General features: G+C 43.7%; 1 protein-coding gene across 1 annotated transcript in view; it reads right to left on the reverse strand.

The window, feature by feature from the left end:
- The window catches only part of CLCN1 (chloride voltage-gated channel 1), a 69,532-nt gene that overhangs the window by 9,368 nt on the left and 42,990 nt on the right, over positions 1-17,174 (reverse strand). The window contains exons 9-16 of the mRNA XM_019548526.1: positions 13,882-13,966; positions 11,002-11,103; positions 8,110-8,194; positions 7,440-7,589; positions 4,350-4,419; positions 3,406-3,516; positions 3,062-3,275; positions 2,282-2,415 (exon numbers count right to left, since the gene is read on the reverse strand). Of these exons, the coding sequence (XP_019404071.1) occupies positions 2,282-2,415; positions 3,062-3,275; positions 3,406-3,516; positions 4,350-4,419; positions 7,440-7,589; positions 8,110-8,194; positions 11,002-11,103; positions 13,882-13,966 (951 nt within the window). The remainder of the gene's footprint in view (positions 1-2,281; positions 2,416-3,061; positions 3,276-3,405; positions 3,517-4,349; positions 4,420-7,439; positions 7,590-8,109; positions 8,195-11,001; positions 11,104-13,881; positions 13,967-17,174) is intronic.

A 17,174-nucleotide genomic window follows, 5' to 3' on the forward strand; every position in this document is an offset into this window, starting at 1 on the left:
CTTAGGAAAAGGCTTGAACCCTTGGGGTCCAACACAGTGCATATGCTGGCCACCATCTGTGACCCAAGGGTGAAGGGCACCATATGTGGCAGCAAGACACTGAGTCGCTGGAGGGAGGTACTTGTTAAGAAAGTGACAGAGGTGGAACAGCGGAGGCGGGGGAAGTGGGACGGGGAACCACTGCCTGAACCCAGACTGCCATCCACGAGCCAGTCTTCCCCTCCACCACAGGTGCCGCCAACATGGGCTAAGGCCATGGCAAACATTAGGGGGTCCAGACCCACCAGACCCCAGGATCAGGCAGACAGCCCTCACACCGTGGTGTCTGCATATCTTGCCGAGCCTGTGGAGTCCCTGGACTGCGACCCCTTGGCGTACTGGACAACCCACAGCCCAATGTGGCCAGGTCTGGCCACAGTTGCCCGGGAATACCAGTCCTGTCCACTGACCAGTGTGCCAAGCGAGAGGGTGTTCAGCATGGCTGTGGATGTAGTGACACCTCACCGCACCTGCCTGGATCCTGGTCTGGTGGAGCAGCTGGTGTTCCTCAAGGTGACCCTCCCACTGCCGGGGGTCCCCAAGCGCCAGGTGCAGACGGAGCGAACGCCACCCTTCTCACTCCATCTGGATCACGAGTTTTGTCTGTCAGCAGCCTAAGGTGCAGTTTCCCTCAAACCCCTGCACCTATCACCGTGAAAGTCGGCAGGCTTTGTGGGCTCCTCAGGGGCTAGCAAGCTGGCAGTTTTGAGCTCCCTGTGGCTTTCCACACAGAAGTCACAGGAGGTTTTCTCTCCAGAATTTGGGTGCTGTTTCTCCGAACCCCCTGAACCTATCTTGTTGAAAGTTAGCACACTTTGTGGGCTTCTCAGGAGCTACCATTCCGGTAAGTTTCATCAAGATCAGACAAGAAATGCCAAAGTTATAGCCTGCTTCGACCTTCCCCATTATAGCCTATGGGGAAGTTGAAGCAGCTCAAATATTCAACTGAGCTTCAACCTCAAGTCGAAGTGGCCCCACTTCGACTCGAAGCAGACGGCAAATAGAAGCAGGACCCAATTTAATGTTCAACATGGCTGTTGAATCAAATATTACCTGCTCTGCACAGCCCTAGAGGAAATGACATGGGTCATGACACCTTGGGGACCAGCAGGCCTTCCATGAACTAAAGGGAGAGTTCAGGTGTGGAGGGTTGAGCCCCTTCATAAAAAGACAAGAGCCCCCTGTAAGATTTGAAAATCATAACTTGGGGAGGTATCCAGTCAGACAGCTCCTTCACTTAGGTGGATTTGTTAATCAATGAACCCATTTAATTTTTTTTGCAGACACTTCCCCACCCCCACCGCACCCCAAGAGTCAAAGTATAATTTGAATCTTGGACACATTAACTCTCTAGATCCCAAAGGTGGTGTGTCTGTGTCTGGGTGCACACTCCCAATACATACCAGCTCTAGACCTTTCCAAATCACTCCTGACTTCTTCCCATTACCCAAGAGATATTGGCATATAAGATCCTTGCCAAATACTTGCATTTCCTTCCCCAGGCCTGAATTCCTGTTAGGTCCCCTTTAGCCAACAGCAGTTCAGAACAGACTCCCTCCTTCTTCCTTTCCACAACGTGGATTCCTGCTGCCAAACTTTGTCCCTCCCTTTCCTTTTCCAGATGCCTTCCTCAGCCACTCACCATGCATTTCTCAAGCATAGAAAGCTATCCATCTTGTAACACTCACCTCTCTAAAGTGCTTAATCCCAAATTTCATCTCTCACAGCCTCATATCTTAGTTCCCTTCTACAACAGCCTATTCCAGGAGAATCACAGGAGGTGACACTAGCCAGCAAAAGCACTACGAGTCAGTTCAGGAGCTAGAGAGCAAAACTGGGTCTGTCTGTGTGCAGCACCAGAAGTAGAGAATCCTTTCCACATTTAGAGAGACAGGATCTGGCTGCCACAACATAAATATATCTTAAATTCCATGTCAACCTAAACAGAGTGCTAATCGTTCTCCAAATCCAAAAAACCTCAAGGCACTAGTGAATACTGCTGTGCCCATATTGATAAGAAGTACTATCACTCCCACTATGGATGTAAGGAAACTGAGGCACAGAGTGGTCTTGGACAAGATCAGTGATCACACAGCAAAATCAGCAGCCAAGGTAGGGTCAGAACACATTTCTGGGTCCAAGGTCTAAAATCCCAACTATAGAACAATGCTGGCTCTTCTAAGCCATGCTTCCCAATGCCAGGAGGGCTTCAGGAAGGGTCAGTTTCCCCACAGTGCTTTACCTGGTGAATCCACAAGAGGTAAGGTCTTGACAGTAGTGGTTTGTAGCAGAGTCTGGAGGTCTCGGTATGTACAGTTAGATGAGATGAATTTCACATCACAGACCATAATATCCTCAACAAAGATATTATATTTGCTGGAGTTTAACAGACAATAAAGACAGGAGTCAGTGCAATATTTAAAAATGTCTAACAGAAATATTTCCCAAATAGGCAAGCAAAACAGCTCCTTTCAATAATCAGATTAATATATTCTAGTGAGAACAACTACAGGAGAAATGAACATTTTCAAACCTTTCAGGAATCAGAAAGATGAGTGGGGAAATCATTTGCAATCAAACATAGCATTTCATTTTCTAGATTTTTTTAAGCTATTGTTTCAAATACAATTTAAATATATTTCTAAATGATGTGTCATTTCAAATAAAATGTCAAAAGGTTTAATTTAGGAGATTTTTTAATTCAAGATTTTGGTTTTTTTCAAATTTGGAGGCTTTTTTCAACAGAAACAATTTAGTAAATTGACACAAATTCACAAACTATTTTAGTTGATCAGAATCTGCCTTTGCAGTGGAAACATGCCCCAGCTCCATATGTAACCCTGTACTTCATCATTTTCCTCTTCTTGTTTCTCATCCTCATCTCGCTCTTTTTCTGTAGGTCATGTCCCTCATCCCCCTCTGTTTCTTTCTGACCTGTCCTATTTTCCAGTTTTCCATTGACAGTTTCCCATTACATCACTCTCTTCTGTCTTATTTCCCTTCTCCCCCAGTGGTACTACACCTTATGTGATTCCAGCCCAGGTCTGGCAGGTAGGGCAGCTTCTTCACCTGGATGATACTGTCATAGAGACTGGGCTGCAAACTCTGGGCCACCATGTTGGCAAGGATGACAGCCACCATCATAGGCAAGATGTGAGAGATCTGACCTGTCAGCTCAAAGCAAATCACTGCAGTGGAGACAGTATGGCTCACTGCTCCCGTCAGAGCTGCTGCACCTTTCACAGGGGTGGTAAACAAAGAGTAGAGGAAAGACAGTATCAGATGGACCATAGAGTTAATGGAAGTGAAAACAGAAGGTGGCAGCAGAAGGAAGAAAGAAAGAAAGAAAAGAGTTTCCATACTCACCAATGACTGCATACCCCCCAGGTAATATTTTATAAACAAGTCCATCAAAAAGGATTCCATCTGGAAAGAGCGATGCCATAATTTCACCAACAAGACGTCCAAAAGCTGCACCTGAACAGCATCACAAAAGACCACTAGTTAACGCCTATAAACCCAAAATGTTCATGCTCCTTGAGGCAAGGAATTTGTCATGTCTGTGCTATGTAAAGTTGTATGGGAAGATACTAATGGTGTGTATGCTAAAACAAAAAAAAATTACAAGATGGAGTCAAGGTTGAACGTATGTATCAGCAAAAGGGTGAACACAACCAGACTGTGCAGTTATCCCAAAATAAAACCTTGCCAACTGAATAAATTAGGGTAAAAGTTATAGCCTGAAGAAACCCAAATGTTTTTAAGTTGCAAAAATGCAACTAGGACACCTTTGGCACACTGTAGTCATGCAATGATGATCAAGGCACATTAATGTTTGTGGTCCCCGACAGGATGAAACTCAGTTTTAAAGACCTGGCTGCCCAAACCATCTATGTCCAGACCCCAACATGTTTTGAGTTCTTTTAAAGGTAACTTTAACTGAATTTCCTGAGCTTGCATTCCCATATTTTACTGTAAACCGCCAATAAGAATTATCAAATTTAAGAACACCTTCATCTAGACTTTTTTGTCTCAGAATTTAAAAAAGAAATCAGTAATCACATATCAGTTAACTTCCAATCAGTCAGAAGTTACTAATAATCTTAGCTAAGGTTGCAGCATATTTAAGTGAAGGATAAAGGTTGCTTTCTTGTAGCTAGGTCCTCAGGGAGAAAAAGTGGCCTATTACTAATACATATTAAGGGAGTTCTTTAATCAACAGGAAGGGTCCTGATATTTTTGGAGAGGAAGGGCCAGGTTTAAAGTCCCATCTCCTCTCTGAAAAGTCTCAGAGAACAGCTAAAACTCACCCAGCACAAAAACAGGCATGAAGCCTCCACATGGTATTGGCATGGTAGTAGCGATGACAGACATCCAGAACTAGGACAGAGGAACATGGAGTTATCATTAGTGTGTTGCTGTAGCATCTCCAGCTGCCCTGCCACACTTTCCATCCTGCCATTTCCTCTATCTAGACTCTGTAATCTCAAGAGCAGCAAGGAATGTGGGGAGCATAAAAAGGGAGAAAGGCAGGAGTCATGCAACCCATCACCCTCCAGACCACAAGGCAGATGTTTTCCCAGTGATTGCTTTGCTGATGGGGAAGTTCATTCACAAAACAAAGGAACAAACGTTGACCACTAATTTCCTGTCAATCCCAGAAATGAGGAGTTCCCCATCTTTACTGATAGTTTTGTTTATTCCTCAAACAGTAAAAGTCATAAAATCTTGGGCAGAGTCACAACCAATTATCACACTTGTAGCAGGAACACCCAGAACTAGGTTTTAGGTAATTTCACATAGTCTTCTTAGGAGAAGATCAGTCTTGCACATGTCTTGAAGGCCAAAAGGCTTATCCTTTGTTAGATCAACAGGATGAGTGGCTCCAGAGTCAAGGACTCTACAGTGAACCCTGGGTGCGTCTACACGAGAAGCTATGTCACCGTAGCGATGAACCACGTCAACTCATTGCTATGGCACCGTAGCATCAGCAGGCACAAAGCATGATGCCGCTGCTACTGTGCAGTAGCAATGAGCTACTGTGCATTAACTCATTGCTACTGCACAGTAGGTTTGGAAACAACCCGTGCAGCACCAGGACTGTGCAGTACTGGCAGTTATTAAAGCAAGCACTAAATGACTGCGCTGTAACAACTGCACAGTTGAGTGCAAGAGTAGACGCGCCTTCCTATGACCTCGCCATTGTGAACTTACAACAAGGACTGTGAGCAGGAGAAAGGAGCAATACTGCTGTGATGAGGAGAAAATGCTCTCTCTCAGGTATCTATGATGCAGCCAATTGAAAACAATATTTAAATTTCCACCTAAGAAACCTGGAAATGAATTTACTTTTCAGAGAGCACGTATGATATGCTCTACGTAGCTGCAGTAGCTGGGTAGGTCCTGACAGAGTAGCTGGAATAAAATTAGCCATAATTCTTTTACACTTTATGCCCTAAATGGTAGGGAACTTTATGCCCTGTGTAACTGCATTTTGGAGCACTGTTGCAATTGGCTATTTTCTCCTGTGGCAAAAGAAAATAGCTCTGTGTGTGTACCAGCCCTCCCACCTTCTAACCAAATAGCCTACTGGTTAGAATAGTTGCCTAGGGAGTAGGAAAGCAGAGTAAGAGAGATGAACTTGTTTCTCAGCAAAGTACTGTCACCACCAAGACATTGGCTGGGCCCTACTGTAACATGTCTCCAGCATACCATGCCTTGCATTAAATTAAACAGCAGTGAGAAAGTTTCTGCCCTTTATTCACATAAACTGAAATAGGATTTAACCCAAAATGAATAGATTCAGGAATTCCAGAACATGGAAATCTTCAAGAGAAGACCGGACAGTCACTTTGCTGGGGTCACCTTACCACAGCTGTCTTTCCTGCCTAGTGCATGGGGCTAGACCCAATGATCTTCCCAGGTCCCTTCCAGCCTTACAATCTATGAATCTATGTGACCTCTCACATCCAGTGGTATAGGGATCTTCCAAAGATGGATGACCTTTGCCCCCAAGCAGTGCCAGGGACAGCCCTTTGTCTATTCTAGTACTAAGGACTGGATTGGTTCTGGGCTGGCCCTACAATCTGAAGAGCTACAACAGTGGAGTACAACCAGGTTGGTCCCCTTTGCCCTAAGCTGTACCATATTCAGCCCAGCTGCAGCTAAGAACTTGGACCACAGTATAGTGCAGTGGAGAATCAGACTTGATCACTGCCCAGACCATAGTAAGGGCAGGCTCTTCATTATGGAACCTATTCCACTCTAACACAAACCAACAGTAAAATATATGCCCTGACATTTGCAGTTTCTCAAAGCATTGCATTTCTTAAAACTGCAGCTTCTCAAAGCTTTTCACTGGAGAACAGAGGGACACAGGAAAGATATTCCACATGGCCCGGTCTCTCTGTTTAAATAAATATGGCTACAGAACATGCTCGGCCAGCATTACTAAAGAACCTTCTGCTCTCTGTCTGACAGATATAAGAACAATCTGTCCAGGGTGGGGTGTTCATCAAACATTGCTGATCATTTCTAATAAAGGGCATGTGGCTGCCTAATGCTAAATTGTCCCTGCCATCTCTCTCCTTCCCCCTAAACAACGGAAATTATTTCTTCTTCTCCTCCTCCTCCTCTCACCCATGCATTGGTTACATAGATCAACTTCTCAGTCCAAACTGTTGTAGCTTCCATAAGACTCTCTGGTACAAGTCTGCCTTATTTTTGCATATTTTGCTTTAATTCGGTAATCTGCCAGTGTCATAGACAGCTCTCTGCAAGTTTCCGTAACACTTGAGCCTGCTGTAGCTCATGCTAAACTGAGTCAAAGAAGTACCAACCAAATCTCTGTATTATAGAAAAATATGGTGCCTCAAACCATAAATAAATAATGCTTGGAAATATCCTTAGTAGTTTCCAACCTTACACTTAACATCAAATACACACCACAAAGCATGCTTGCTAGGAGATTTCCTAGGCCTCCAAGAAGAGACAACTGGGTCAAACAGCAAATACAGATCATCTAAAGTAAAAAATGGCCCGACTTAAGGAAGAAACTATACCCCAGTCTTTATTATAAGCCACTTGACAGTGATCAGTGGAAGGGTCACAGTCTGTAGGGGGCAAGAATAAAGAGAGGAAGGTCAGGGTGAAGGGGATAATTTCTCAATTCCAGAAAAATATTCCCCAGCGATGCATGTAAAATCTAAGAATCAAAATTATTCCTCCTCTCAGCAGATGGACCTCAAACTCTTCCTAATGATAATTATTTGTAGCTTCTACATAGAACATTTTTCTAGGTTGATTTCAAAGCATTTTACAAAGGAGGTCAGTATCTAGAGCTGCCATTCTGAATGGAAGGGAGGCATACATCCAGATTAGGAAAGGGGTGGGCTTTCTACCTTCATGAGGAAGAAGAGCAGGATGATGATGAAGACACTGACGTTGGGGTGAATCCAGACGGCAGATTTCCCTAAAACCTGTGGGTTCCCTGTGTACTTTACCCAAGTGTAGTTGTCAAATAAGGAGCTGATGGCCTCCCTTGGCATCAACTGCAAAGATAAAAGGCAAGAAAACAGTGAGGTTCAAAAGATTAAACTGGGCCAGTGCTACACTCAGGTTGCCCACCAAAGAGAAGATGGGGTCCTTATGTTTCTTCCTGCTTGAAAATGTTCATCTAGATCAGGGGTTGACAACATACAGATCCAGCCTACCAAGCTACTGGATCCAATCTACAATGCTCAAGGCCACTTGCATACTGGGAGTTAATTTTTTCACATTAAGCTGCTTATGCCTGCCTGAAGCAGAGTGTGAAAACCAAGAATTAGACAACATAACGTTTGAGGTCCCTCCACCCTGTGACTTTATTATTGTTATTCAAAGAACAATCTCTTTCCAGGCTCATAAGTGTTCAAAGGCCTTGAACATTTCTCACTACTTCCCATTAAGGAAGGGGAAACCCTTCTCCCAGGGTGTATGTTCATTGGGCTGAAGGGTGAAGAGAACATTAAATGCATTCATTTTTTCTCAGAATTACACATTTTCAGCTTTATAACTATATGTCCCACTTACCTCTCCTGCCATGAATTGCCCAAACCCTGGAGGGAAGGTCACAGTTGCTATAAGAAAGGTTATAACTCCCGGGTATATCAGGCGGCTGGAAAAAAATGTTTAAAAACTATATCACATTCACTTCTTTCAGCCCTAATACCTTGGGCTGTGACTCTGTTGGGTCATAGATGGACCTGAAGCATGCTTGCACACTAATTACCAACAAAATCAGAGTCAATTGCTAGAGAGACTCCAGTAGCTAACTAATTGGTAAGGTAGAAAAGAAGTGTTTTCTCCCTCTTGAATCTACACTACTGCCAATACCTATATTACAGGTGTGGTGCTAAGTGGAATTCTATTACCTGATGTATCTTTGGGTGAAGTGTAAGATCTGAAGCACTACCATTTTTGGGAGCAAAATATTATTTAAATGAAAGATATTGTTTTATTCACCAAACTCTTTTTCTGAATTCTTCCCATGCCACTTTTAAGTTCAAACACAAATAATTGGGCTCAATACAGTGGTTATTGTACGAAATGTCTTGGCTTATGTTATGAAGGAGGTTACACTAGGCAACCTAATGATCTCATACAGCCAGTGAATCTATGCTTTCAATTACACAGTAATTTTCCTGTTTCTCAGCATCTGGTCTGCTTTTACGTTCACTTTGTTGCAGTTTAGACTGTTCTAATTGTACCCCAGGGATAGGCTCCATAATGAGGACTGAGAAAACTGTTCCTCATAAATACAGTTCTTTTGATTTTTCCTTGAACTGGAAATTTCTCCCTGTTCAAATCTATAAGACGCTAGGACTTAAGGGCACTCTGTCTCACACAGTAAGGCCCTTCGAAATGTTAAGAGGTAGCAAAATACTTTATATATTCTTACTGGGCCACTATACACTGAAAATTAGGATGTTGCAAAAAGACCTTTTTTCTCTATGTCGATAATAACAGCATGCCATTTATTAGAAGAGGAAAGTGCTATAAAATGCCATGGGTTTGTTTTTTTAATTATTTGCTACATGTCCTTTTCATTTTGTCTTAGCTGGGGCAATAAATCCAAGGGACCAGTTCCCCTCTCTTTACTTTCAGATTCATTGTTGATCCTCAACAATGCAGTATTTCCAACTATTTACTTGTTGTTGCTCTTTTTTTTTAATGTTTTAGTATGGAAATATTTCTATTAGGTCAAATTTAAATTGACATTTTCTCTTTGAGATATCTTAAAATAAGTAAACTATGCCTCTAAAGAAGAAATTGTTTTGGATGACCTCCTGAGGTCCATTCCAGCTCCATTTTTGAATGTTTTTGTGATTATTGATTTTATATTTTAAGAACATTTCCTGTCTAATCAATTATATTTTCCCTCCGTAATAAAAATGGCAAGGAAACATGAACATCTCTCTTCCAGACCAAGCTTGTCAAAAAGAAAATCCAGCTCAGAAAAAAAATGTTTGCTTGTGGATAAAAATATCTTCACCTGAAATAAACTCTTTGGGACAGATTCTGATATCTTTACTAAGTATGAGATTACATGTTACAATTAGACCACATAAAGAGCATTTAAACCTTAAATTATCACACATTAAGGCTCATTAACAAGTGCTAAGTGCCCCCTAGGCATTTTAAAATTGTGCCACTTTGGATGAGGATTATTTTTGAGATGTGCTACCTAGCTCAAGTCAAGTTAACCTCTGAATGTTCAATTAAGACAAAACCACACATCTGTGGTCCTCCAGTATCCCATGATTCTACAGCTCTAGACAAATGGCTAGAAACAGCTGCAGAGCAAATGAGTGGGGAGGGAGGGAGGGAAAAGGGTGTGAAAGGGATAGAGGGATGGAAGGCAGGAGTGGAAAGGGAGGGGAAAACTGCCAGGCTGTCATGCCCTTCACCCCCCAGATCACCTTCCAACCCCCTATCAGCCTCCAATCATTCCAACACCGCCCCCCCAGTTGTCTCCCACACCCCTGGATCACCACTTGACACCTCAATCCCATCCACCATACAACCCCAGTCACTCCCTCCCCCTCGTCCATGCTGGGATTACCACTCTGCCATGCAAATCAGACCAGGAGAAGTGGTGGCAACAAGGGAAGGAAGGTCCTCCTCCCTGCCTGCTCCCAGGCTCCCTACAAATCCCACCACCCCTCCATGCTTGAATCCAGCCCCCACTGGGTCTCACTGCTGCCTAGTATCTCCTTTTGACCCCCACCCCTTCCCCCTGCTCCCCTTTGAGCCCCAGGGCCCAGCAGGGGCTGGATCTGGGTGCACAGGGTCAGTGTGGACTGCAGGCTACAGGGAGCATGGGAGCAGACAGCAAGGGAGAACCCTCCCTGCCCTCTCTGTCACCACTGCCACTCTTGGGCTGATTGGGACAGCAATCCAAATGGCGAAAAAAATCAGTGTGACAATCCGGATGTACAGGGGCTAATCAAAGGGTAGAGAGGCTGATTCAGGTGCTAGTGGGGTGGGGGGGCAGCAACTGGGGGGCCAGAGGATGATTGAGGCGGTCAGGGGGCAATCCAAGTGGCAGAGGGTTCCTTCCCCCAGCCCCCAGCCTATACTGTGGCTAGAGAGCTGGCAAGCAGGACAGAAAGGAGCAGACTCATCAGCTTGTAGCTATGCCCCTGCTCACAAGTCCTCTAGCAGCAGGTCTGATCAGTGCACATTAGAGAAGATATTAAACCTTAATGTGTGGCTGCTCACAGCACATGTTAACATCAATTAACATTCTTTAGAGTTGGCATATGCTAATTGTAATGTGTACTCTCACCCTAATATTGACTAGCACCATATTTCACAAAAAGTCCCACTGGATTCCACGAGACCAGCTGGTACTATCCACAATGAAGAAGGGTTTCAGACTGTAGTCTCTACAACAGAGTATTAATATTCAAGCACACTCACTATTTGGTGAGAAACTTGCTTAAAGTTGTATGTCGCCGGACACACAAAACCACTTGGCGATTGAGGTAAACAAAAAATGCTCCAAGGAACCCACAACAGATCCTATGGTGAAAGAAAGAAATTGAAAATAAAAGTAATTGATGAGAAGTAAAATAAATACCACACACATCTTATCAATCAGGGAATAAAGGCTAAAGGATTTTTCACGCAGAATTATTCACCTAGCCTTTTACATGGAAGCAAGCGGGTATAAACAGTCTGTTCCTAAAGCTGCCTAAGCCACTTACTAAAGTCACTGGGGGCTATGGCAAAGGAGGACAAACCTATTTGGACTCTTTTCTCTCTCAGTTTATATTTTAACCATTCTAAAAGGGGAACTATGCCCCCAGAAAAACAGAACATGGCTGCGTAAATCTCTTTTCTGCTTCTCTTTTGGATTTCATGATCTACAGAATAACTTACCTAACCAAAAAGTGCAGCAAGCTGTATGAACAGCCTGCATGCTCCTTGCTATAATCAGGACCAAAGACCATTGTCTTAGCATAATCAAAAAACATCTCATTCACCCAGTGAAACTAAAGAATGAAACATTTAAACCTGGTAAAAGGAAACATTGTTTTACGCAGCACATACTCTGGTTGGGGAATTAATTGCAGTGTGCACAGATATCAGTATCTTCAAGATATTCTTGAAAATCCTGAAAAAATTCCATTAATTTATCATTCCATTCATTTACAATGCAGACAGATTTTTCATTTTTTGAATTTCCTTTGTAAAAGTTATAATCAGTCCTTCAAAATATTGACTTTTTCTTTAAAAGTGGCAATGCTTCCCAAAAAATCGTATCTTGAAAAATTTCTGCCATAATCCTGGACTGACCAATCAAAACTGGCAATGGAAAAAACAAAAACCAAATGCATCTCTAACCAGCAAAACAAAAAATGACCAGTGGGCATAACTGACTACACAGACCCATCTGTCTATTGTGGAATATCCTGACAGGCTGCATAAGACCTCACAACCACACAGAAAATGACAACTGTCCAATAAAACCAGCAAGGACCAAAAAAACAGCTGGCAAGATTTTTATTTACAATTTTTGTCACCAATTATTAAAAAAATATAGAAAAAAACTGATTAGGAAATTTTCACAAAAACATACATTTTATAAAATAAGGATATTTTTCAATTAAACATATTTTATTTTAAAATATTGGCCAGCTGCTTTTCCTCAAGAAAAGGCATTTTGCAGGCAACCCTTTAGCTAAGTTTTAAATATTTTCTGTAACTGTCCACAAAGAAAATGTATTCACTATTGCTAATCCCAAGCACTCAAAATGCATGTCAGGCTGCCAATATCATGAGATTGTTTTTTAAAAAAATACTTTTTATTGCATGAAAAAGATAAGAAAAAGTTGTTTGTATTTGGCTTCTCGTTTTGGTGCCTTTAAGATGAATCAAGGTCAGGTTTTAAGCTACCATCACTGGAAACTTACTTTTTTCAGCAGAACATGGAATTGCCATGTAATTGTTTTATTTCATGTGCTTGCATGGAAATACCAAACATCAGTAAACTAGTGATAAAACAGTAAGAATCTGCAATACTTTTGTTCATTTGCCATTGATGATGTCTATAGAAAATAGCTTGAATTCCTTAAGGTAAACTTCAAATGAAAGCTCTTTCTATTCTAGGTAAATTTCTATCCCCTTCCCTCCAATGGAGTGTGGATGCTCTTGAGCAGTTTTATAAATTTTAAATTTACCACCTCAAGAGTGGAAATTCTGTTGACCTATGATCGTTAGACTGGTCTGAAGGACAGAAAATATGCTAACTAGAGAGAGAGTAAGAGAAAGGAATTTGCTCTCAGTGGGATGGAGGGAATGCATTGCTAAATAATTAAAAGCATTAGAGAGGCTCAGCAAAAAGCCCCTTATCTTTTTCTTTCTCTGTTTTTTTGTAAGTTATACCCATCACTGTAGTATCTAAGGCCACCTCTCACCCCCTAAAGTGTTTTTAATGGTGTACATTTCCTAGCACAGGTAAAGTGCTAGAGAAATGCAGAGCTACAATCTGAGACTGCTCAAAAGCCAAAAAGACACTGTGTTTTTAAAGTTGCTGAGTTTAAAAGCCAATTTTCCCTTGGATTCACCCAAGGCCAGTGAATAAGTGGAAGTTTGCAATGGTACTTTTAGGAGAAGAAGAAAAATTGTATGGCAGGACTTAGCAATTCCTTAATGACTTAGCATGTTGACCTTCAGCGGCATGGGTGACTAGTGCTTCCTGAGTCAGGGAGGCCACTTGCCCCCACAGTGGCCAGTCAACAACTTGGGGGGTCCCCTCCATGGCCAATCACACCAAACGTTGGTGGGGGGGAGGGTTCAGCAGTGCACCTGGAAGTGCCAGCAGCGCTTCTCCTGGCACCCCCACTCCCTGGCTGGCGTTCTCAGTGGAGAGGGCACCAGCACTCCCACCTGCTCCCCTAACTGTCACCTAAGCAGGGAATGCTGCTGTCAGGGGGTGGCATGCACCCCCGTGCACCTCCTATGTGTTGCCACTATTCAGCGGACTAGGCATGCTGAAAATATCACTTGAGTTCTGTGTAGCCCTAGAACAAATTTGGGTGCAGCCTCCTAAAAAAGTGAAGAAGCTGAGCTGAATATCTGGTTTTCTGGACTAGGAGCTCAGGTCAGATCCTGTGAACACTAGAAAAATCGGACTGGGTTTCCATGCTCACACAAAACATCGCTATATCCGAAAACTGAGCCTTACAGAGAGCCAAATAGTCTAAAGATTTTATGCTTTAGATTTTATGCAAGGACCTGCAGAGCTAACTTGACATACTTTTAGCATTGCAATTAGCCACGTCCCTGTAGACTTACCCTATTACAGCAAAGGCTGGCAGCTCTTGCAGGTCAAAGGGGAAATCCATGCGAAAGTTAGTTCTAAACAGGGCTGTAATGGTGACTGCATGAGAAAGAGAGACAGCAAGAGAAGAAGAGAAGAGAAAGAACGGGTAAGAAACACTGAATGGGGTGGAGGCTGTGTGGGAATAGTACCCTATATAATTATAGGTTGAATAGCAATGGACTCAGAGAATTAAGGGAGTGGAAACAGCCCCAACTATGGTATTTCATGCATTTTGTGCGCATCATTTTGCAAAATTAATGTTCTTTTAATGTGGCTTTTTAAATGGAAGTTTATTCACTTTCAGCCTTACACCCAGTGTCTCATTTTTTGCTTGGAATAATTTATTGTCAGAAGATTAATTTTTTTTGTTCTCATTCTACTTGCCATATCTTAGACTCTGAAAGATAATATTCTTAAGTCTTGGTTCATATCAACAGGGATCATCCTAGTCACACACTGATAAGATCACTCGTGAGAACGAAACTGAGATCCTCTCTGGGAGCTACTTTTATACAGTTCTTCTAAGCCAGGATAGGCAACCTCTTCTGGCTGTGAGCTGGACTGACCCACCCTGGGTCAGAAAAGGGTGGGAAAGCAGGTGCTAGGACCCAAGCACTGCTGCCACTTGTCTCCATGTCAGCATGGGGAGAGCACCCACAGCTGAAGCCTCCTGCTGCCAAATGCCACCAAAGCCCCATGCTCACAGGCCAGATCCAATGGGTCCACTGGCTGCTGACACCTGTTCTAGGAAGTACAGAGGTAATGATCAGTCTCAGAAATCAGAGACAGCAGAAACAAACTAGCTTCAAACTTAACCACCCAACCCTTTCTTGCCCATCTGCTCCCTTGCTTGCCCCATTTAACTATGTTCAGCACTAGTTTCAAATGACTCAGACAAGAAGGTTTCTCCTCTTACCTCATTCTGGGAGAATAAAACCTTGACCTCCCCCAACACAGGTCGTTGCCTAACCACTACAGCAGAGATCAGGCAGGACTGAGAATACTTTCCTGTTGTGGCCATTAGGCAAGGAAAAGCATCATGCAGAGGAGAAGAACAAGCAACAGGGCGCCTGACTGTGTGGCTCAGGAAGGTGGACGCTGCCTTAGAAAGGGAGCAGTGATCTCTTGCTTTTACTATTGTTTGTGTATTTTGTATTACAGTCATTGGGAAATCGGCAAACATAGCCCTGGGGACAGAGAGCAAGCTTCTTTCTATGGTAGTCCTCCTGTTTTGAAACTCCCTCCCTGTAAGTCTAGAATACAGACCCAGAGGACACTGAGGCAAGGCTTTGTCATTACTGTACTACTTCATGTTGACCAGACCTCTGGGAAGACATGACCCATGATCCTCAGCAGAAAGCAGTGCATGCCTATGTCTGTGCAAAAGGAAAAGACTTCCTGGTGGATTGGTTATAGCACAGCCCGAGACCTCTGACTTTCTTTTCAGACAAAAGAAAAACCCACATGTGTACAATACTCAACACTGCCCAGCACATGCTATCTTGTGGTGTCACATGTATTTTAACATTTAAAACCTTCTGATGGCTGGTGCATCCCCTGCTGGGCAGTCCCAAACAGGGGGAAGGACTCCCCAGAATCCTCCTGTCCCTCCTGAGGCTTAGGTTTGAGCAAAAATTCCTCATGGTCCTCTGGCTCACTGTCATCACTGTTGTCAGACAACTCTGGGATCCCCCCAAAGTTGGTGATGAACCACAAGTTGATGGAGTAATAATCCATCAGATTTTGCAAGCGCTTGTGATGAGTGTATGTCACTTGACAGGCACCCATAAAAATGTAACTAAGAGGGGAGCAAAAGGAGCCCCAGCCCCAAACAGTGACTTAGAGAGGGTGCCAGAATGGTGCCCCCAGATTTTGCCATGGCAAAGACAGCCCTGCCCCACACAGTTGGAGGAGATAGGAAGGAGCAAGCTGGAGAAGCAGGGATACCTAGAGCAGGTAAGACCACCCTTCTTCTCCCTCTCCCCCCCTATTCCCAGATGCAGGGGAGTTTTTTCCAGAATGCATGGACAAAACTCCCCTGCATTAGTTATGCCTCTGGGCACCCAAGACCCAACTGGGGTCATGAGCTCTCTGATATTGCACCTCTAGGACCTTTGTCTTGGCCTTGCAATAGCCAGTCACAGTTGTGCCATGAGCTGCCATCTCTGTTATGATTTATGTGTACACAACTTGTTTCTGTAGAGTCTTCCCGAGGGACTACTGGCTGCTCTCTTCACTCCAGGTGGAAATAAAGTCCATGACCTTCACTCACTTCCAGTTAATGGAGTGTTTTGCGGCCACATATGTTCTGGGATGAAAGTAATTAATATAATGGGTGACTGGGTGCTCAAGAGATTTTCAGCTGCACTCCACAAGCCAAGTTTCCAGGATGATGATCCAGAAAATTATGGCTGTGGCATGTCTGTCAACCTAGCTTTAAAAGGTGGGGTCATAATCAAGGCAAAGCCCATGGCTCCAAGGCAGTAAAGTTGCAGTAAGTCATAAATGGGCTCCCTCAGCAAGGTTGGGGGAAGAAAGCACAGCACTGTGGGATGTTGGTACAATGACATTCTGGCAAAAAGAACACAACCTGAACTGCTTAGAAAGGCATTCTGCCTTCTCAGCAGGGCCACCTGGCTCCAGAGCAACACTAGCTACAAGCACAGAGCTGGCTGGGCTGACTATATAAGCACAGGCCCTCCATTTGGGCTCTGGCTGCTCGAGGCTTCACACCCTGAAGCAGCTCAGGCACCCTGCTGTGGCCTCCACACACTCCTTTTACAGCCACTCCCAAAACACCAATCTAAACTATAACAAAAGGGTCACACCTCTGGCTGCAACATAAACTCTCCCTGCACTGGGTCCAAAACATCCTATGCTGGCATGGAAGACACCTGTGCATGACTTCTTTTATTGTGGAGAAGCTGCTGCACATCAGCTTCTACCTGGCTCTTGACAGAACGGGACTATGATCCAATGGCAAGGAAACTAAGTCAACTGGGAATCTTGACAGAATGGGACCTTGATCCAGTGACAAGGAAAGCAAGACAACTGGGAATCTTGCTCTGCTGCAGCCTTCACCTGCCTTTCCAGCTCTTGACATTCTAACATCTTCTTCCACCTGTTCTGCCATTAAGGACTTGTAGACCCATAGCTGGAGGCTAGGCAGGCTTATTATAGTTTCATAGTTTCATAGTTTCTAGGGTCAGAAGGGACCTGAGTAGATCATCTAGTCCGACCCCCTGCCATGGCAGGACAGAGTACT

The sequence above is a fragment of the Crocodylus porosus genome, unplaced genomic scaffold (assembly GCF_001723895.1).
Source record: "Crocodylus porosus isolate Cpor-Errol unplaced genomic scaffold, CroPor_comp1, whole genome shotgun sequence".
NCBI lineage: Eukaryota > Metazoa > Chordata > Crocodylia > Crocodylidae > Crocodylus > Crocodylus porosus.